Source organism: Theropithecus gelada, chromosome 9 (genome assembly GCF_003255815.1).
Source record: "Theropithecus gelada isolate Dixy chromosome 9, Tgel_1.0, whole genome shotgun sequence".
Taxonomy (NCBI): Eukaryota; Metazoa; Chordata; class Mammalia; order Primates; family Cercopithecidae; genus Theropithecus; species Theropithecus gelada.
Window position 1 is genome coordinate 32,615,338 of NC_037677.1, and position 22,035 is coordinate 32,637,372.

The 22,035-nt window shown below is 36.9% G+C and overlaps 1 protein-coding gene across 1 annotated transcript in view; it reads left to right on the plus strand.

Moving 5' to 3' along the window:
- CUBN (cubilin) overlaps positions 1 to 22,035 on the plus strand; it is a 308,780-nt gene that overhangs the window by 48,367 nt on the left and 238,378 nt on the right. Inside the window, exons 18-21 of the mRNA XM_025396458.1 lie at positions 16,200 to 16,344; positions 16,564 to 16,742; positions 19,402 to 19,567; positions 19,891 to 20,107. Of these exons, the coding sequence (XP_025252243.1) occupies positions 16,200 to 16,344; positions 16,564 to 16,742; positions 19,402 to 19,567; positions 19,891 to 20,107 (707 nt within the window). The remainder of the gene's footprint in view (positions 1 to 16,199; positions 16,345 to 16,563; positions 16,743 to 19,401; positions 19,568 to 19,890; positions 20,108 to 22,035) is intronic.

A 22,035-nucleotide genomic window follows, 5' to 3' on the forward strand; every position in this document is an offset into this window, starting at 1 on the left:
GCCATACTGTTTTCCACAATGGTTGAACTAGTTTACAGTCCCACAAACAGTGTAAAAGTGTTCCTATTTCTCCACATCCTCTCCAGCACCTGTTGTTTCCTGACTTTTTAATGATTGCCATTCTAACTGGTGTGAGATGGTATCTCATGGTGGTTTTGATTTGCATTTCTCTGATGGCCAGTGATGACGAGCATTTTTTCATGTGTCTGTTGGCTGTATGCATGTCTTCTTTTGAGAAATGTCTGTTCATATCCTTTGCCCACTTTTTGATGGGGTTGTTTTTTTTCTTGTAAATTTGTTTGAGTTCTTTGTAGGTTCTGGATATTAGCCCTTTGTCAGATGAGTAGATTGCAAAAATTTTCTCCCATTCTGTAGGTTGCCTGTTCACTCTGATGGTAGTTTCTTTTGCTGTGCAGAAGGTCTTTACTTTAATTAGATCCCGTTTGTCAATTATGGCTTTTGTTGCTGTTGCTTTTGGTGTTTTAGACATGAAGTCCTTGCCCATGAATGGTATTACCTAGGTTTTCTTCTAGGGTTTTTATGGTTTTAGATCTAACATTTAAGTCTCTAATCCATCTTGAATTAATTTTTGTATAAGGAGTAAGGAAAGGATCCAGTTTCAGCTTTCTACTTATGGCTAGCCAATTTTCCCCAGCACCATTTGTTAAATAGGGAATCCTTTCCCCATTTCTTGTTTTTGTCAGGTTTGTCAAAGATCAGATGGCTGTAGATGTGTGGTATTATTTCTGAGGACTCTGTTCTGTTCCATTGGTCTATATCTCTGTTTTGGTACCAGTACCATGCTGTTTTGGTTACTGTAGCCTTGTAGTATAGTTTGAAGTCAGGTAGCATGATGCCTCCAGCTTTGTTCTTTTGACTTAGGATGGTCTTGGCAATGCAGGGTCTTTTTTGGTTCCATATGAACTTTAAAACAGTTTTTTTCCAATTCTGTGAAGAAACTCATTGGTAGCTTGATGGGGATGGCATTGAATCTATAAATTACCTTGGGCAGTATGGCCATTTTCACAATATTGATTCTTCCTATCCATGAGCATGGTATGTTCTTCCATTTGTTTGTGTCCTCTTTTATTTCACTGAGCAGTGGTTTGTAGTTCTCCTTGAAGAGGTCCTTTACATCCCTTGTAAGTTGGATTCCGAGGTATTTTATTCTCTTTGAAGCAATTGTGAATGGAAGTTCATTCATGATTTGGCTCTCTGTTTGTCTGTCACTGGCATATAAGAATGCTTGTGATTTTTGCACATTAATTTTGTATCCTGAGACTTTGCTGAAGTTGCTTATCAACTTAAGGAGATTTTGGGCTGAGATAATGGGGTTTTCTAAATATACAATCATGTCCTCTGCAAACAGGGACAATTTGACTTCTTCTTTTCCTAACTGAATACCCTTGATTTCTTTCTCTTGCCTGATTGCCCTAGCCAGAACTTCCAACACGATGTTGAATAGGAGTGGTGAGAGAGGGCATCCCTGTCTTGTGCCAGTTTTCAAAGGGAATGCTTCCAGTTTTTGCCCATTCAGTATGATATTGGCTGTGGGTTTGTCATAAATAGCTCTTATTATTTTGAGATACATTCCATCAATACCGAATTTATTGAGAGTTTTTAGCATGAAGGGCTGTTGAATTTTGTCAAAGGCCTTTTCTGCATCTGTTGAGATAATCATGTGGTTTTTGTCTTTGGTTCTGTTTATACACTGGATTACGTTTATTGATTTGCATATGTTGAACCAGCCTTGCATCCCAGGGATGAAGCCCACTTGATCATGGTGGATAAGCTTTTTGGTGTGCTGCTGGATTCAGTTTGCCAGTATCTTATTGAGGATTTTTGCATTGATGTTCATCAGGGATATTGGTCTAAAATTCTCTTGTTTTGTTGTGTCTCTGCCAGGCTTTGGTATCAGGATGATGTTGGCCTCATAAAATGAGTTAGGGAGGATTCCCTCTTTTTCTATTGATTGGAATAGTTTCAGAAGGAATGGTAACAGCTCCTTCTTGTACCTCTGGTAGAATTCGGCTGTGAATCCGTCTGGTCCTGGACTTTTTTTGGTTGGTAGGCTATTAATTATTGCCTCAATTTCAGAGCCTGCTATTGGTCTATTCAGGGATTCAACTTCTTTCTGGTTTAGTCTTGGGAGAGTGTAAGTGTCCAGGAAATTATCCATTTCTTCTAGATTTTCTAGTTTATTTGCGTAGAGGTGTTTATAGTATTCTCTGATGGTAGTTTGTATTTCTGTGGGGTCTGTGGTGATATCCTCTTTATCATTTTTTATTGCATCTATTTGATTCTTCTCTCTTTTCTTCTTTATTAGTCTTGCTAGCAGTCTATCAATTTTGTTAATCTTTTCAAAAAACCAACTCCTGGATTCATTGATTTTTTGGAGAGTTTTTTGTGTCTCTCTCTCCTTCAGTTCTGCTCTGATCTTAGTTATTTCTTGCCTTCTGCTAGCTTTTGAATGTGTTTGCTCTTGCTTCTCTAGTTCTTTTAATTGTGATATTAGGATGTCAATTTTAGATCTTTCCAGCTTTCTGTTGTGGGCATTTAGTGCTATAAATTTCCCTCTACACACTGCTTTAAATGTGTCCCAGAGATTCTGGTATGTTGTATCTTTGTTCTCGTTGGTTTCAAAGAACATCTTTATTTCTGCCTTCATTTCTTTATGGACCCAGTAGTCATTCAGGAGCAGGTTGTTCAGTTTCCATGTAGTTGAGCGGTTTTGATTGAGTTTCTTAGTCCTGAGTTCTAGTTTGATTGCACTGTGGTCTGAGAGACAGTTTGTTATAATTTCTGTTCTTTTACATTTGCTGAGGAGTGCTTTACTTCCAACTATGTGGTCAATTTTGTGATGTGGTGCTGAGAAGAATGTATATATCTGTTGATTTGGGGTGGAGAGTTCTGTAGATGTCTATTAGTTCTGCTTGGTGCAGAGTTGAGTTCAATTCCTGGATATCCTTGTTAACTTTCTGTCTCGTTGATCTGTCTAATGTTGACAGTGGGGTGTTGAAGTCTCCCATTATTATTGTATGGGAATCTGAGTCTCTTTGTAAGTCTCTAAGGACTTGCTTTATGAATCTGGGTGCTCCTGTATTGGGTGCATATATATTTAGGATAGTTAGCTCTTCCTGTTGAATTGATCCCTTTACCATTATGTAATGGCCTTCTTTGTCTCTTTTGATCTTTGATGGTTTAAAGTCTCTTTTATTAGAGACTAGGAATGCAAGCCCTGCTTTTTTTTGTTCTCCATTTGCTTGGTAGATCTCCCTCCATCCCTTTATTTTGAGCCTATGTGTGTCTCTGCACGTGAGATGGGTCTCCTGAATACAGCAGACTGATGAGTCTTGACTCTTTATCCAATTTGCCAGTCTGTATCTTTTAGTTGGACCATTTAGTTCATTTACATTTAAGGTTAATATTGTTATGTGTGAACTTGATCCTGTTATTGTGATATTAGCTGGTTATTTTGCTCGTTAGTTGATGCAGTTTCTTCCTAGCATCGATAGCCTTTACATTTTGGCATGTTTTTGCAATGGCTGGCACTGGTTGTTCCTTTCCATGTTTAGTGCTTCCTTCAGGGTCTCTTGTAGGGCAGGCCTGGTGGTGACAAAATCTCTAAGCATTTGCTTATCTGTAAAGGATTTTATTTCTCCTTCACTTATGAAACAGTTTGGCTGGATATGAAATTCTGGGTTGAAAATTCTTTTATTTAAGAATGTTGAATATTGGCCCCCACTCTCTTCTGGCTTGGAGAGTATCTGCCGAGAGATCTGCTGTTAGTCTGATGGGCTTCCCTTTGTGGGTAACCCGACCTTTCTCTCTGGCTGCCCTTAACATTTTTTCCTTCATTTCAACTTTGGTGAATCTGACAATGATGTGTCTTGGAGTTGCTCTTCTCAAAGAGTATCTTTGTGGTGTTCTCTGTATTTCCTGAATTTGAATGTTGGCCTGCCTTACTAGGTTGGGGAAGTTCACCTGGATGATATCCTGCAGAGTGTTTTCCGACTTGGTTCCATTTTCTCCCTCACTTTCAGGCACCCCAATCAGACGGAGATTTGGTCTTTTCACATAATCCCATACTTCTTGAAGGCTTTTTTCATTTCTTTTTCCTCTTTTTTCTTTAGACTTCTCTTCTCGCTTCATTTCATTCCTTTGATCCTCAATCACTGATACTCTTTCTTCCAGTTGATCGAGTCGGTTACTGAAGCTTGTGCATTTGTCACGTATTTATCATGTCATGGTTTTTATCTCTGTCAGTTCGTTTATGGCCTTCTCTGCATTGATTATTCTAGTTATCCATTCTTCCATTCTTTTTTCAAGATTTTTAGTTTCTTTGCGCTGGGTACATAATTCCTCCTTTAGCTCTGAGAAGTTTGATGAACTGAAGCCTTCTTCTCTCAACTCCTCAAAGTCATTCTCCGTCCAGCTTTGATCCATTGCTGGTGATGAGCTGCATTCCTTTGGAGGGGGAGATGTGCTCTTATTTTTTGAATTTCCAGCTTTTCTGCCCTGCTTTTTCCCCATCTTTGTGGTTTTATCTGCCTTTGGTCTTTGATGATGGTGACGTACTGATGGGGTTTTGGTGTGGGTATCCTTTCTGTTTGTTGGTTTTCCTTCTAACAGTCAGGACCCTCAGCTGTAGGTCTTTTGGAGATTGCTTGAGGTCCACTCCAGACCATGTTTGCCTGGGTATCAGCAGCGGAGGCTGCAGAAGATAGAATATTGCTGAACAGCGAGTGATCCTGTCTAATTCTTGCTCTGAAAGCTTTGTCTCAGGGGTGTACCCCGCCATGTGAGGTGTGGGTTGTCAGTCTGCAGCTCAGTTGAAACTGCAGAAATCACCCGTCTTCTGTGTCGCTCGCACTGGGAGCTGGAGACTGGAGCTGTTCCTATTCGGCCATCTTGCTCCGGGGACCACAGTAATAGCACCTGTATTTTTTTTTAATCCAGAAATTTTTATTTCAGGTCATTTCAGAATGGGTATATTTATTGAATTTAGGTTTTCTAAAGTATATTACAAAGTATATTAAAGTTTTACACTATGGAAGAATTTCAAATATTTTTATGTAAATCAAAATTAAATTATCAACCCCTTTTTTTTTTTTTAACTTTTGAGAACAGCAAAATAGCTCTTCATTAGAGAGTGCTTGCTATACTCTGGGCACTATTATAAGACTTTAAAATAGTATAACAAGTTAAATAGATAATGATTATTGTCGGCTTACTGCCTGCCATGTGTGGTAAGTGCTTTTCATGAGTTAATTCATTGAATCCTCACAACAACCATTATTATTTCTGTTTTAATCTTAGGAAACTGTAGCCCAGAGAAGTCACTTGTGCACAGTTACATGTCTAGCAAGTAGTGGAGCTGGGATTCAAATTTAGGAGATCTAGTTATACTGATCTTCAGTAAGAACAGAAATGCAATTGTGCGACTTTGACTACAAGAGGTGTCTCATCTTCCATAGGGAGAAAGGTCTTGTGAATTACCCAGTTCCATACCTGGCTCTCCAATCATGAGACTTTTAAAACATGAAGCCAAGCATCATGATTTTCTCAGATAGGCAAGAATGTAACTCTAATTTTCAGGGAAATTTGTGGCCCTTTCTATTAAAACCTTCATGGCAGTTCTGTAGTTCTAAAGAACTATCAGTACCTCTGAATGGTTCCTTCTCTCTGGCTTTGCAGAACACTAGAACTGAATTTCAGTGAGTGGTTCCATGAACTCCTCTGGATTGTTCTGAAAAGTTAGCACAAATAATCATTATTAGAAGATTTAATTTCATAAACCGGAATGGTGGAATGTTTTGTAGCCAGAAGGTGATTAAACTTAGTTCACCTAACTTTTTATTTTAGTTCATTTGTCAGATGACTGTATAATCTTGGACAATTCTTTATCTGGATGTTTCAGTTCCTACTTCAGTAAGATACCCTATCTATTTCTCTAAACTTTAGGGGTAAAATCAAGGAAATAAATGATAAAAGAAGCTTGAAGAGTTAAAAAATATTATTCAAGTGCAAGGTTTTTCTGGACCAAAGTTTTAACTCTAGCCTTGAATTTATCAGTTCAGAGACAGCCAATGTGGCTCTCACGGTTGGCCAGCAAGGTATCTACATTCTGGTGTAACCATATATCGTCAAAGTCTTGACCACATTTCCCTCAGGGATTGTTGATGGAAAAAAAAAAACTGTATTATTCAGAAGGACAGGTCATGTATGGTGATTTAAATATTAATAGTTTGATAGATTTTTCTATTATGTCTTTGACCAACCAACCTAAAGGAATACAACCAGTGTATCTGTAGAATTTTGGCATCAGCAAGGACCTTAATTTTACAAATGAGATAATTGAGGCTCACAAAGGTCAAACTCTAGTTATTGTCAAAGTAGAACTTAGATGTACCTCTATGAGATTCTAGATAGACATACATTGACTTTGGTTAAAGCTCTTGTGTTTAAATCATCTGTATCCATTGGGAAAATTTGTGAACTGAACTCATTTTCTAAAAAGTGTATTCACTTCTCTTGATGTTCTTCAGATAGTGGTCATAGAAGAAAGTGACACAGGAACCAAATTCTAATGATGTTATTATGACTCAATATATTGTTCCCTAAAATGATGACTTCATTTTTTAAAGCTATCTCTAAAAAACGAAAGATTTATGAAAAAGAATTTTAAAACGAACGTTGGTATTTCCAATACTTTGGTGGTTTAGAGGGGGATGACTTTGTCCTTTACTAACTCCATTGATGAGTAAAAGCAGTCCACCCAAAATTTTAGAAAGAATGGAGAACAGAAAAGAAATTCTACAGACATGTGGGAGAATGATCCTAAGGACATTTACTTTGAGTGTGAGTAGGTGTACTTTTAAGAATCTTAGATCTTCTCTTTATGTGGTTTTAGGTGCCTTGGTTGCCGGGCAAACATATCCTTCAAATGAAAATTAAGGTACCATTGCTGAGTGTGTATCTTTCATGGATACTGTGGTTCTGAAAGACTTACTTTTGCTCAGCAAGAGAGTTCCATAAGCATTCATTAGAGAATAGATTTTAACTGCAAACGATAAGAATAGTATTGACCTAGTGTAGCATATCTTTCTTTTTTTTTAACACAAGAAGCAAACATTAACATATTAATTCTTAGATTTATATATCTCTCTCAAGTGAGGTTTCTACTTTTAAAGATACACATTACCTATGGAAGATGTGACATGGCTACAAATGAATGAATACAAGAACAGATCAATTGTTAGTTCATCTGTTTTTGTCGAAGAGAGCTTTTAAATTGTATGGAATAGTTCAATGAAGGTGATGGAAGCATCTTTCCAGAATAAAAAGCAGCACCTCACATTAATATTTCATAAGTGATTTAAGTCATCAGAACTCTGAGTGAAGGACACATAGGTAGTAATGAAAGTTTAATTTTTAATCCCAGAGAAGGGAAGTCATAGGCTGAATAATAAATTCAGAAGGCTATAGGATGTTAAGGTGAAGGCTTGAGGTAGAATACGAAGGGAAATGAGTAGAATTGTTCACCCATCAAATCTCCTTGACCAATCCCGAAGTATCTGGCTCCTCTCCCCTAAGACACTGAGGAACTGGAAAGGGAGCTCTACTAGAGAGGCTGATAAGGGGCAGGGAGAGTGATGTGCCTTCTGGAGAAAGAGAAGGGCTTTTGAGAAGTTGTTCTTTCTTAGATGTGGAAAGCAAACACAAACAGAAAACTTGAAAACATAATCAATAAGACAGGAAGGAGTAATTTACATTGAATTTGATTTCTGAAATCCAGGGAATATAACTGTTCTACAAGTGGCATTGAACCCCAAATTCATCATATTTTAGACCTCTATGACAATCCCAGTAAATTAACAAAGCAGAAATTGTACACCTCTTCACAATATAACATAATCCAAAATTATTGATAAACATTTTAAAATGCCCAAGTGTGTGGAAGTATGTGAACTCTCTTCAAAATAATCATTGGATTGAGAAAGAAATAAACAAATGAAAGACTATATAGAAAATGACAAACAGGAAATGCTGTGTACCTGTGAGATGTGATGAAACTCAACTCCCTGGTAAAATCTTTAAGATTTAAAAGAAGAGAACCAATATAATTGGGAAAGTGGGAGAGCAGAAGCTGAGGCAGGAAGGTCTGTCCTCCTCCGTCTGAACCTTTTCTTTCACCACCTTCCCCTCCATCCTTTCCTCTACCTTCTCCTCCCCTCCAACTCCTGCTTTGCCCTAAGCAGCACTCCCGCATCTCCTGCATGTCTTTAGATGAATGCAAATTCACAAAGGACCTCCTTTTGTGACTTCTTAGGCATTGAGGTGATTCCGCTATGAGCTTGGGATTGGGTGGGGGAGAGCCAGGAATTGTGGAATGCACGAGGCACTTGCTTCCCTCAAGTGGACCTGCCGCTTAGAGTCTCATGGCTGCAATTCACAGAATACACACCTAAATGTCAGAAAAAGAATAAGGCCTGGAGGAAGCAAACACACCACGTAGGCTGAATAGTCTTGTGTTTTTCAGTTAAGTACATATTTGAGATTAATTGTAGGTCAGAAAAACATCTTTCTAGAGAGGGTAGGATGAAAGGAAAAGGGGGAGATGCTCAAGAGTTTGCATTCTTGGCCGGGCATGGTGGCTCATGCCTGTAACCCCAGCACTTTGGGAGGCTGAGGAGAGAGGATCACCTAGGTCAGGAGTTTGAGATCAGCCTGGCCAACATGGTATGAAACCCCATCTCTACTAAAAATACAAAAAAATTAGCTGGGTGTGGTGGCGGGCACCTGTAGTCCCAGCTACTTGGGAGGCTGAGGCTGGAGAATCACTTGAATCGAAGAGGTGGAGTTTGCAGTGAGCCAAGATCATACCACTGCATTCCAGCTTGGGTGACAGAGTGAGACTCCATCTAAAAAAAAAAAAAAAAAGTTTGCATTCTTGAGCATATTGAATTTAGGGTTTTGACAGAGACTAGGAACATTTGGTTAGACTCTGAGCTCTGTTGTTGTCAGCACAGCTTTTCCACAACTGCTGGGCCATCCTGATGCTTTTTAGTGAAGGAAGAAGATAGGCCATTCCTCTAGTGAAATAATTTTGCAGGTTGGAGTAGTGGGAGGCAGGAAAAAGACTGAGAGATGATAGAACACCTAATTTGGAGGTGTGAGAGGTTGTAGAGAATACATTTTTGCTGTGTTTGAAGGAGTTGCATGCTCATGTAGAAATTGCAAACCCATTGAACATGCGTGATGTAGAGCAGTAAGTAGGAATAAGGGGATGTGGATGGATCATTAATCAAGAACATTACAAACTCCTAGGTCAAATAGAGGGTGTGGCTAGTACTTTTCTGATATAAGATGGAAACAATATTGCATGGACACGTGATACAACCCTTCAGCTCTCTGCGTTACTAAAGGCAAGATACCTGTAAGCCACAGCTTCCTCATGTGTAATAGGGATAGTAATAGTGCTTTCCTAAAAGGGAGTAAAAAAGACCATTCATTCACTTATCTATTCATTCTCTAAATATTTATCACACCACTTAGGTTCCAGTCACCAAGCTGGGAATGGGTATGTAAAATAGATATTAAATAAGTAAGCACACAATACATAATTTCAAGAGGGGATAAGTATGGGCAGGAAAGAAACAGTACTGTGAGAGAAAAGAACAGGGCTACTGACTTAGTGGAGCAGTTTGGGATTGCTTCTCAAGGGTGTTTATATGGCTAACTCGTTCTCATCTGTAGACCCTGTATGTGGGATCTGCAGATGAGGAGTGTGTAATGCAAAGAGCTGAGAGAAGGAGGACTCCAGGTAGAGGTGCTAACCCAGCCCTAGAGACTGAAGTCAGAAAAAATAAACTAAAATAATTGAAAATAGACCAGGGTGGCTGGAATCACACAGGGATGGAAGAGAGAAATGTGAGTTAGGCAGGAGCTAGACCCTGAAGGGTCTTCAAGGCCGAGATAAAGAGCCTGGGTTACATTCTATATGCAAGGACAAACAATTAGAATGTTCCTTGTACAGTGCCTGTCACACAATGAATGCTCACTAAAGTTAACATCATGATGATAATGATGATGACGACGATGATGATGATGATGATGATGGGGAGGAGAAGAGAGGGCAGGAGAAGGTGACCTACTGGAATTTGCAATCATAAAGGAAGGCACTTCTAGGTAAAACTTACTCACATGTTTTTGATTTTGGAATATCAGATCTTAAAAGATCAGATAAAGGGTAAATTTATTAATAGAGATGTTAGAAGGGACACTTTCACACAGCATGAAAAGGCTTAAAATATCAACTCTAAAATCATGAAACATACTAATAAAGAGCAAAGGATAATAACAAAAGTAAATGATTTTGAGATCCTAAATGGCTTCTCTCATCTCTTATCCTCCTCACGCCTTATTCTCTCATCAGAGGCAGGGCCTCATTCCTCTCCTGCTCACCCAGATTAGCCCAAGGCTCCTCTCTAAGATCCAGTCTTCACTTAGCTAAGACTTATGTCAGTCTGAAGCTCACTTCATAGAAAGCCACATGTTAAACACTACCATACGGTGTGGTTCTGTTTTCAGCTCTCAGATGGACTAAGCGTAAGTGCCAGCATATTTGGTTGGCTTTGAATTAAAATTTAATGCTTCTTATTTTAGAAATTGTAGTATAAAACCAAATCTGGATTCATAGCAGAGGAAGACAAATGAGCATGCATATTAAGACAAGGCTTTGGGACTTGACTCGTTCCAGATGTTAAAGCTCACGATTCACTGGGCTCAAGAGCCCACATTTAAAATTTCATGTAAATGGTGTTTCTCAGCCCAGTAAATTTTAGTTCTCTCTATAGAAAATCATTCCTTTACAAAAACTTGTTTTTTTTTTTATGAGTAGTTTGTCTTCAGGAACTAGTTTAATCTGATGAATGTAAAAATTGGAAGCCATTTGGAATACACCATAGGCAAAACATCCTGGGACCTGAAACCTTCAGTGTTTCCTGGACGAATAAGGCAATCCACAAGAAATCTGAACCTGGTCCATGAAACACTAGAAGTTTGAATTGGTCCTTGTTGTTTCCTTGCAAATGCGATTCACTAAAAAGAATGAATTCACTGTGACTCTTCTGCAAGTGATCACGGCATGGCTTCACCTGACTTAGAAAAATTCAGTTTTTCTGAACAAACCAAGCTCAGATATTAGTCATCTTTCTCTAGGTTATGCTGCAATAACAAACAATTAGTAACAACAACCAGAAAGATAAAAAACACTAACAAACCAAAAGCATCTGTGGCTTCCAACAATGTATGTTTATTCTCTGCTCACGTTAGCATGTTGGTTTTGGATCCGTTGCAGTTCTGTTTCCTATGTCTGTTTCCTGTGTCTTCACCACCCCGAGACCCAGGCTCTAGAGCTTGTGAGGGGAAAGGTAAAAGATGGTTGAATTATGCAGTGACTTCCAAGGCTTTTACTTGGAAATTGGTGTATCACTTTTGCTCATGTTCTGTTGGGCAAAGCAAGTCCTATGGCTAAGCCCATAGTCAATGGGAAGAATATGTATTAATTCTCCCTATAGCGATATTGCAAGTCACATGGCAAAAAGCATAGATAGTCAATCCTTTTACAGGAAGGGAAGTGAATAACTATGTAAAATAATGCCATCCATCCCAGTTCATGAGCATAAAGGAAAGAGATTTTTTTTTTTTTTGGTGGGGGTGCAAATTTATCAAATCCTAGATTATTGAATGCAACACATGCTGCAGAAGTAGGTAGGGTCACTTTAGAACATTTGATGAATTTTATTCTAGTATCTCTTTCAAAGGAGTCATAGTTAAAGTATTGCCATGTCTAGGATCCAGGGAGAATATAGGCTTTCAGAATTAATAAGATTTCATTTCCACAGAGAGAGAGAGAAACAGAGCCAAAATCAATTGCACCTTCTAGGTTCAGGGCCCTTGAGCCCTATAAGTTCCTCTTAAAACATTTGGACTACAGCTGCCTTTCTCCTTGCTAAAATCCTTGAATTTCATTAGTCAGGGCCCAGGGGAATGACCCACTTTAGCTTGCAGCAATGCTATTTGGCTGTTTTTTTTTTTTTTTTTTCTTCTTGTCATCTTCTAATGGGGAAAATAGAAAAGAGAGACTACAATCTTCGAGGAAGCAAATAGAACCCTGGAGGATTAGAGAGCAGGAAGATAACTTACTCTGTGTTTTATGCTTTCTAGTTTTCAAGAACTGCAGTATGTCTGTATCTCTAACAAAAACTGAACCATTATACTGTACCTTAAAATTAATGAATCAACAAGAATTTGTCAAATACCTATTTGCAAAGTTTTTTTATTAGATGCCGAAGGGCAAACAGAAATTTTCCCTTCCCTCAGAGACTTGCTATTTGATTAGAAATTTAGCATAACTTTACTATGATATGTGAAATTTGTGTTACAGATGTTGTAAGAGCTCAGAGAAAGGAAGTAGTATGAGCCTGAGTCAGTGGAGAGGCATGTGATTTTTCATGTCTGTGTCAGACTCTATCATATGGCTGAATCATAGTTTATTTAATCATCTCACTATTATTAGGCCTTTAGAATGGTTTCAATTATTGTTATTAAGAGCATACTTGGATGTGGATCTGTGTGTGTCTTTTCCTGCATGTTGAATATCCTTGTGATACAGCATTAGAAGGGAAATACCCTTAATACATATTGTCAGGTTATTTTCCAGAACTTTATACTTCCACCAGTTATGGATGAGAGTAACTGTATCACCATATCCCTACCAGCTTTGAATATCATCCTTTTAAAATCTTTCCTTTACTGGCTAGGCGCAGTGGTTCACATCTGTAATCCCCGCACTTTAGGAGGCCAAGGCAGGCAGATCACCTGAGGTCAAGATTTCAAGACCAGCCTGGCCAATGTAGCGAAACCCCATCTCTACTAAAAATACAAAAATTAGCTGGGTGTGGTGGCGTGACCCTGCAGTCTCAGCTACTTGGGAGGCTGGGGCAGGAGAATTGCTTGAATCTGGGAGGCGGAGGTTGCAGTGAGCCGAGGTCATGCCATTGCACTCCAGCCTAGGTGACAGAGTGAGATTTCATCTCCAAAAAAAGGAAAATCTTCTCTTTACTGCCTGTTCTGCCTGTTCTCCTTGGCCTAGATAACTCCTACTCGACTTTCAAGTCTCCGCTTAAAGGTTATTTCCACTGAATTTTCCAAAATCCCCTGGGTAAGTTCAGAGTCTTTGGTTAACCCAGTGGTTCTCTACATTTTAAGACTTTTTTATATCACCCCTTGATTATTCAGAAATGAAATTCACTGATATAACCCCACTAGACACATTATATTTAAAAATATGTAAAGTTGTAAGAGTAACATTAAGAAAAAATAAAGTAACAGAATAAAATCACCTTTATTTCAGTATCTGAAAAGCTAGGCAAGCTGTACTTGAAGACAAAATAAATTAGTCGATTGTCTGGACCCTAAATTGCTATGAACATGACAGTACAAATGCAGGCTGACACAGTTTTGTGGGTTGGTGAGTAATTTTTCAGAAATAGTGACCAACTCTTGACAGATTTCCAGGAGAAAGAATCTTCAATTTATACTCTACTTGTAATCCTGGAAAATTCAGCATGCATTAAAATTGCACAAAAATACTTTGTGCTTAATATGTAAAATAGAGCAAGATTTTACACCCAACAACAGAACTTTCACTTACGTGAGTGTCACACAGGCTCAGGAGAATTCTTGCGGTGTGTGATTCTCCCATTTCAGGCTGCCTTGTGTCTTTGGTCCCTTGCTACTCACTAAATGCCAGTAATGCCCCACCATTGCTGTGATCATCATTAACACCAAACTAAAAAGATACTCTTGCACATTTCACCAATGCTAAATCGTGGTCCCTGCTGAGAATCATTGGTTAGGTAACAATGAAGCATCCTGTGCTTCCCCCAACATGACACTCATCATGCTTTTCAAAAATGTTCCTGCCTATTGTAAGTTCCCTGTGAACGGTGACTGTTTCATGGTGCTGTCACCAGCACAGGTCCTGACATTTATTCATGCCTTGATAATGCTAATGAAGTGAATGAATTAATATTTGGATGGCTAGATCCTTCAGAATAATTTTACTGAACAGCGGAGGTATGCATATCCATTGAATAATTCCTACCCAGAGTAACAAGCCTCCAGTGTTTCACCTCTAAAAATGTCCAGAATAACAACAGCTATCCTTAGTCAACATTTTCTATTACCAAGCATTTGGCTAAGGAATTCTCACTATTGTTTCAGCTGTTTGCTTCAACAACCCCATGAGCTTAGAGTAACTTGCTTAAGGTTATTGAGTGAGGTGGTTTATAAGTGACAGAGGTAGGTTTTGAACCCAAGTCTATAGACCGTTTTCATGGCCACTATACTATAAGGGCTGGCTATTGGGCCAGGTGCGGTGGCTCACGCCTGTAATCCCAGCACTTTGGGAGTCCGAGGTGGGTGATCAGTTGAGGTCGGGAGTTTGAGACCAGCCTGACCAACATAGAGAAACCCCGTCTCTACTAAAAATACAAAATTATCTGGGTGTGGTGGCACATGCCTGTAATCCCAGCTACTCAGAGGCTGAGGCAGGAGAATCGCTTGAACCCAGGAGGCGGAGGTTGCGGTGAGCCGAAATCATGCCATTGCGCTCCAGCCTGGGCAACAAGAGCAAAACTCCATCTCAAAAAACCAGTAGTCTATTATATGAAGGAAATTTCTTTTTTCTTCTAATAAAACAGGAATGCTAACAATGTTTTTTGAATTTATGGGGCTATCATATGGCTTATCTTATTTGATCTACTGAGGAAGTTAATTTATAGTTTATAATTTCTAACCTTTCTTGCACTATTATTATTCCCATATTTGATCCAGTATATAAGCTGGCAATGGACTGTGAATTTATTTTTCTAGAACTGTGTTTAGGATTTATGTATCTATATTAATAGGTGACATCAGTCTATAGTTTTTATTTCTATAATGTATGTTGGGATTTGGTAACAGGTTTCTGACAAAAATTAGTTGGGAATTATTCTGTTTGAGGAAGGCTTAGAATAAATTATACGTGGGAATTATCTCTTCCTTAAAAGTTTAAAAGAATGTACTAAGTAGAGCATCTTATGGGAGATTTTCCTTTTTGGAGGTTGAGGGTGGGATGGGAATAATTATTTGATAATGTTTTCAATTTTATTCATGACTTATATCTGTTGAAATCTTATTTTTCTTCTCCTTCAGATAATTTTAATGTTATACTTTTTCTGAAAATAACCCATTAAAACATTCAAATATATTAGCATAGAGTTGTACATAGATTTCATGTTTAAAAAAATTCTTAGTATCTGTGTCTTTGTCATTTTTAATTTTGTATATTTGTGCTTATATTTTATTTTCTTATTAGACTTGCCAGAGATTTGTCTTTTATATCCCCACTCATAACCTTCCTCAAAAAAACAGTTCTTGAATGTATTTATGAATTCCACATTCTTTTGTATTTCATTTATTAAGTTTTGCTCTTATTTTTATTATATTCTTCCTCATTTTACGGATTTTTTTCTAACTTAAAAAAATTGTACGTAGAGCTGGGTCTCACTATGTTGCCCAGGCTGTCTCCAATTCCTGGTCTCAAGGGATCCTCCCACCTTGGCCTCCCAAGGTGCTGAGATAATATGTGCGTGCCCCCGTCCCCGGCCTTTTTTCTAAGTTTTTAAGTTGACTCCTTACATTCTTTTACTTTCTCTCTCTTTCATCAACTTTTCTTTTTTTCCTTTTTTCTTTCAATGGCAAAAGTAGTTTAGTCCATAACTTTCTTTGGATTGCAGATTTGGCTAACACGTGTGTTTTTTCATAGGTAATATTCTCATTTTTTGTTGTTTTCCAAGTAGTCTAAATTGTGAATTTATTTCCTCTTTGATACTGTGAAAATTATTAGGAGGACATTGTTTAAATTCTTATGCTTTTGGGCTTTATTGACTTAAGATTTTATCAGCATTTCATGTTATTGCATTGTGCTTAAAAATGACCCACTGCTTTCGAAAATAATAGAAATATGTAACTCAAATTAGATTATCATTCATTTTGAATCTGCCGTTTTTTCATCTCCAAGTAATGCCACCATTGCCGACGTAAGTGTCTTGATTAGAATTACATCTCTATTTTATTTTTCTCTTTAGGTTCGAGATGGTCAAATCTTACTTGGAAAAGTCTGTGGCAATGGAACCATCTCTCACATTAAATCCATTACTAATAGTGTCTGGATCAGGCTTAAAATAGATGCTTTTGTTGAAAAAGCTAGTTTCAGAGCTGTTTATCAAGTCGGTAAGGAAACATTTAATTTTTAAATGTCTGATTTGCCTGATTGTAATATTTTAATTCTTTGAAATAATTTAGCCATTTTATGTCCTCAAGTGTTAAGTGGAAAATATTCTCATAGAAATGTTATATTCGGTTATCTCCTTAGGCAGTATTAGATTTTGCAATAAAATTGAGATAACATTAATGTATGGACAAACACTACTATAATTTTTATGCTTACAGCTTGTGGGGGTGAATTAACTGGAGAAGGGGTCATTCGCTCGCCTTTTTTTCCTAACGTATATCCTGGAGAAAGAACCTGTACGTGGACCATCCAGCAACCCCAAAGCCAAGTCATTCTCCTCAACTTCACTGTCTTTGAAATTGGAAGTTCTGCCCACTGTGAAACAGATTATATTGAGGTAAGAGGGATAAAATCTTTGATTTTGTATTTGGTTGTATATTATAAAAAATATTATGGGTTGTTGTCTTCAAATCTGTTACAGGAAACGAAAGTAGTTTATATAGACCAATATGTCTTATGGATATATATGTGAAAATCCTCAACAAAATACTGGTTCAGTGAATCTAGCATAAAAAGAGGATTTATATACCATGATTAAGTTGGATTTGTCCCGAGAATTCTAGGTTGATATAAAACCCCAGAATCAGTTAATGTAATACATGGTACCAATAAAATAAAGAACAAAAACTCCAGGATCATGTCAACAGATGTGAGATCTGGATTTTGCGAGATTTGACAAAATTCATCATCCTTTCATGATGAAACATGAAACAAACTAGGAATAGAAGGAACCTTCCTTAATCTGATAATGGACATTCATTTAAAAACCCACATCTAACATCATATTTAATTATGAAACACTAAATGTTTTGCCCCTATGGCCAACAAAAAGACAAGGATGTCCGTCTGTTCTCACTGCTTCTATTCAGCATTACGCTGGAAATTCTAGCTAGAGCAATTAAGTAAGGAGAAGAGAGAAAATGCATCCAGAATGAAAGGGAACGAGTAAAACTCTCTCTATTCACAGATAACATGACCTTGTATATAGAAAATCATAAGGAATCCACACACTTAAAAAACTATTAGAACTAATCCATTCAGCAAGTTGTGGGTTATGACATCGAAATATAGAAATCTTTCTTTTTCTGTACACCAGCAATGAACAATTTGAAAATGAAATCAAGGAAACAATTCCATTTACAATAGCATTAAAAATAATAAACATCAAGGAATACAGTTTTAAAAATAAGTGTAAAACTTGTTCTCTGAGACTATAAAACATCCTTGAAGGAAATTTAAAAAGACCTAAATAAATGGAAAGACATTTCATGTTCATGGATTAGAAGACAATATTGTTAAGATGGCAATACTCCCTAAAGTGAACTAAAGATTCAATTCAATCCCCATAAAAATCACAGCTGCCTCTTTCAAAAAAATGCATAAGCTGATTGTAAAATTCATATGAATATGCAAGGGAACCAGAATAACCAAAATGTTCTTGAAAAATTACAAAGTTGAAGGATTCACACTTCCTGATTTCAAAACTTAGAACAAAGCTACAATAATCAAGGCAGTATCTTATTGAAGTAAGGATATAAATAGAGATCTATGGAATACAATTGCAAGTCCAGAAGTGAACACATACTTTTATGGCCAATTGATGTATGAAAAATGATGCCAAAGCATATCAATGGAGAAAAATCATTTTTTCAACAAATGGTGCTCAATAGCCACATGCAAAATTATGGTGCTGGACCCCTTCCTCATAGCATATGCAAAAATTAACTAAAAGTGGATTATAGACCTAAATGTTGGAGCTAAAATCATGAAACTCTTAGGAGAAAACATAGAAGTAGTCTCTATGCCCTTCAGTTTAGGCAGAGCCTTCTTAAATATGACGCAAAAAGCACAAACAAAAAAAGAAAAAAAATAATAACTTGCTCAAAATTAAAAACAAATAACTTGATTTTTAAAATGGGCAAAGGAGGCTGAGCACAGTGGCTCACACCTTATCCCAGCACTTTAAGTCAAGGTGGGTGAATTACTTGAGCTTAGGAGTTTGAGACCAGCCTGGGCAACATAGTGAGGCCCCATCTCTACAAAAACATTTAAAAAATAACTGAGTGTGGTGATAGATGCCTGTAGCCTCAGCTACTCAGAAGGCTGAGGTGGGAGGATCACTTGAGCCTGAGAGGTAGACGCTGGAGTGAGCTATGATTGCCCCACTGCATCCTAGCCTGGGTAACAGAGTGAGACCCTGTCTCAAAAACTAAAATGCCAAAAACAAAGGAACACACCCATAGGATGGCTATAATAAAAAGAGTCAGATAATGGTGTTGACAAGGATGTGGAGAAATTGGAACCCTTATACACTTCTGGTGAAGATGTAAAACGGTACAACCACTTTGAAAAACAGTTGACAGTTCCTCAAAAAGTTAAACAGAGAGATACCATCTGATCCAGCAATTCTACTTTTAGATATATTCTCAAGGGGAATGAAAATATATGTCCACACAAAAATTTGTATGTGAATATATCTACAGTCATCATCTATAATGGCATATACAAATAGCAAAATGCAATCATTATTTTTGATTTTAAAAGTAGAGATAACTTAAGTGTCCATCAACTGGTAAATGAATAAATAAAATGTGGTATATCTTTACAGTGGAATATTATATGGCCTTAAAAAAGAATGAAGTAATGATCCATGCTACAACATGGATGAACTTTGAAAATGTTATACAGTGTGAAAGAAGCTATTCACAAAAGACCACATATTGTATAATCCCATTTTGTTTCAAATGTCCAAAATAGGCAATCTATAGAGACAGAAAGTAGATTAGTGGCTGCCTGGGGCTCTGGTTTCAGGGGAATGGGGAGTGACTGCTGAAGGATATGAGTTTTTTTGAGGGGGGGTGACTAAGATGTGCTAAAATGGATTGTATCCTCAAATTGATTTGTACTCTATTAAAAACATTTCATAAATAATTATTCTTGAAGCAGTTTTCAAAATTGATATACAACATAGTTGAATATATCTTCTCTGATTTTAGATTGGTAGCAGTTCCGTTTTGGGTTCTCCTGAAAATAAAAAGTATTGTGGTACAGACATGCCTTCATTTATAACATCTGTGTACAATTTTCTTTATGTCACATTTGTGAAAAGTTCTTCTACTGAAAACCATGGTTTCATGGCTAAGTTCAGTGCTGAGGATTTGGGTAAGAGATTGTCTCTTTTTATTTTCCTCCTCTTAGGCTTGTATCAGAATAAGTGAATGATAGAAATAAATTGTATGAAAATCACCTATACTGTGAAAAATTTTAAAGTACACTCAAAGACAAAGAATATATATTTTCTAACCAACATTTATATCAAAAGTTAATTGTTATTTATTAGTAAGAGAAAAATCAAGTTATCTTAAGTGGCATCTAAGAAACATTTTTCCTTTTAATCTTTGAAGAGGTTATTATCAGAGCATTTTAATTTGAAATCCAGGTAGCTTGGTTACTTGCTGTGGTAATTATAATTTTTATTTCAACAGCATGTGGAGAAATTCTTACAGAATCAACAGGGACCATTCAAAGTCCTGGCCATCCAAATGTCTACCCCCATGGTATCAACTGTACTTGGCATATATTAGTCCAACCTAATCACCTGATTCATTTAATATTCGAAAGATTTCATCTGGAGTTTCATTACAATTGCACAAATGATTACTTGGAAGTTTATGACACTGACTCTGAGACATCACTTGGAAGGTAAGGTTATTTTTGTTTGTTTGTTTAACAATAAAACTTCACTGTTTTCCTGCTTCCGTGAAGGATCTTAAAAGCGACCACGTTGTGTTATAAAAACCAGGTGAGATCCTCATGCTTCTTAATGACCATTTCTACATCACTACTCTGTAGTTTTGCCCTGTAGACATTAAATTTTGACATCTTTGTATATTTCGTGAAGTCAAAACCAAAATTAAAATAATATGTATATCCACAAAACTTTTTTCCTTTCCATTATAATTCCTTGCTTTTGCTCCTCACCCCCACCCACAGGAAACCACGAATCTACTTTCTATCCCTGTAGATTCATTTGCATCTTATCTAACTGGAATCATACTATATGTACAGCATGTTTTTCTGGCTTTCCTCAATCAGCATAATTTTTTTGTTGGATGCAAAGATTTGTAGTTTTATCAAATTGGAAACATTTTTGGCCACTGGTTCTTAAAATACTTTTCTATCTTTCCTCCCCATTAGGGACTCTGATTTCATATATATTATGCACTTGAAATTGTTCTACAACTCACTTGATAGCCTGTTCTTTGATTTCAAGCCTCTGTTCTGTGTGTTTTACTTTGGAAAGTTTCTATTACTATATATTCAAGTACACTCATCTTTTCTTCTGCAATGTTTAATCTGCTATTAATTTACCAAGACATTGTAGTTTTCATTTCTAGAAGTTCAATTTGAGTCATTTTATATATAGTCCATGTCTCTACTTTACACATGAATTTTTTTTCTCTAGCTTTAAAAATCTATGAGATACAGTGGTTGCTATTTTAATGACTTTATCTACTAATTCAAACATTTGGATTGTTTCCTGCTATGGTTTTATAGATTGATTTTTCCTCTCTTTCTGAGTTATACTTTCCCACGTCTTTTCACATCTGGTAATATTCGATAGGACACCAGCCATTTTCAGTTTTCTGTTTTTGGCTGCTGGACATTGTCATATTCCTGTAAGTATTCTTGAGCCTTGTTCTGGAAAGCAGTTAAGCTACTTGGAAACAGGTTGATCCATTTCAGTTTTGCCTTTGAACTCATTTGTTTCCTGTCTCCGAAGGTTTGTTGTCCTATATTGCTTGACCTCCAGTGTTTTGAGAGCCATTGTTTTATATTTTTTTTGTCCAGGATTTTTGTTGTTTCAGGTGCATAGTTAAATCTAGCCCCGTTGCATTTCTGTTGGAAATGGAAATCTCCTGGTATTTTAAAATTTCTTTTTCTTGCATTTTATTTTCTTTATTTCTCATTCATCTTTCTTATCTTAATCTTTCATCTTTTTAACTTTCTTCTTTTTCTTTTTTGGGAAGGTACTTAACATATCACGACTGCAAAATACAGAACGTTTGCTGAATGGCATAAACTATAATGATCGTCCTCAAATTTCAAATACATGGGCATATATGGAGGCATTTAAAATATCAATTAGTTCACCTACTTTTATTTTGATCAAGATATTAAATATTTTTTTCACACTGCAATGGTATTATACACCAAATTTTCTTTGTTCTTCTCCTTTAGCCATTAACTTATCCATTTCCTGTACTCAACATTTCCTCTTTTTTTGGTTTCTATATTTGTTTTCTTTATCATTTCTTTTGGTTAATTTTACCAAATGTGCTTGATTTGAGATTTCTATTTTATTGTCACTTCTTCCTACAGGTATTTCTCTAGATAAAAGCTCATGGCATTCTGTCTTTTATCATAGCTCTCTTTTTAACATTAATAGAATAGTTTTTCTGAGCTAAACTGTTTTGTTCACAGAAATGTGGCATGGCTGAATCATCACTCTTATCTCTTTATAAGTGAGCTGTTTAAGGACAATAGATTCCCTCTATAGGGATTACAATTCCAGGCACTGTTCTAAGTGCTTTATATACAGGATATCAACTCATCACATTCTCAAAACA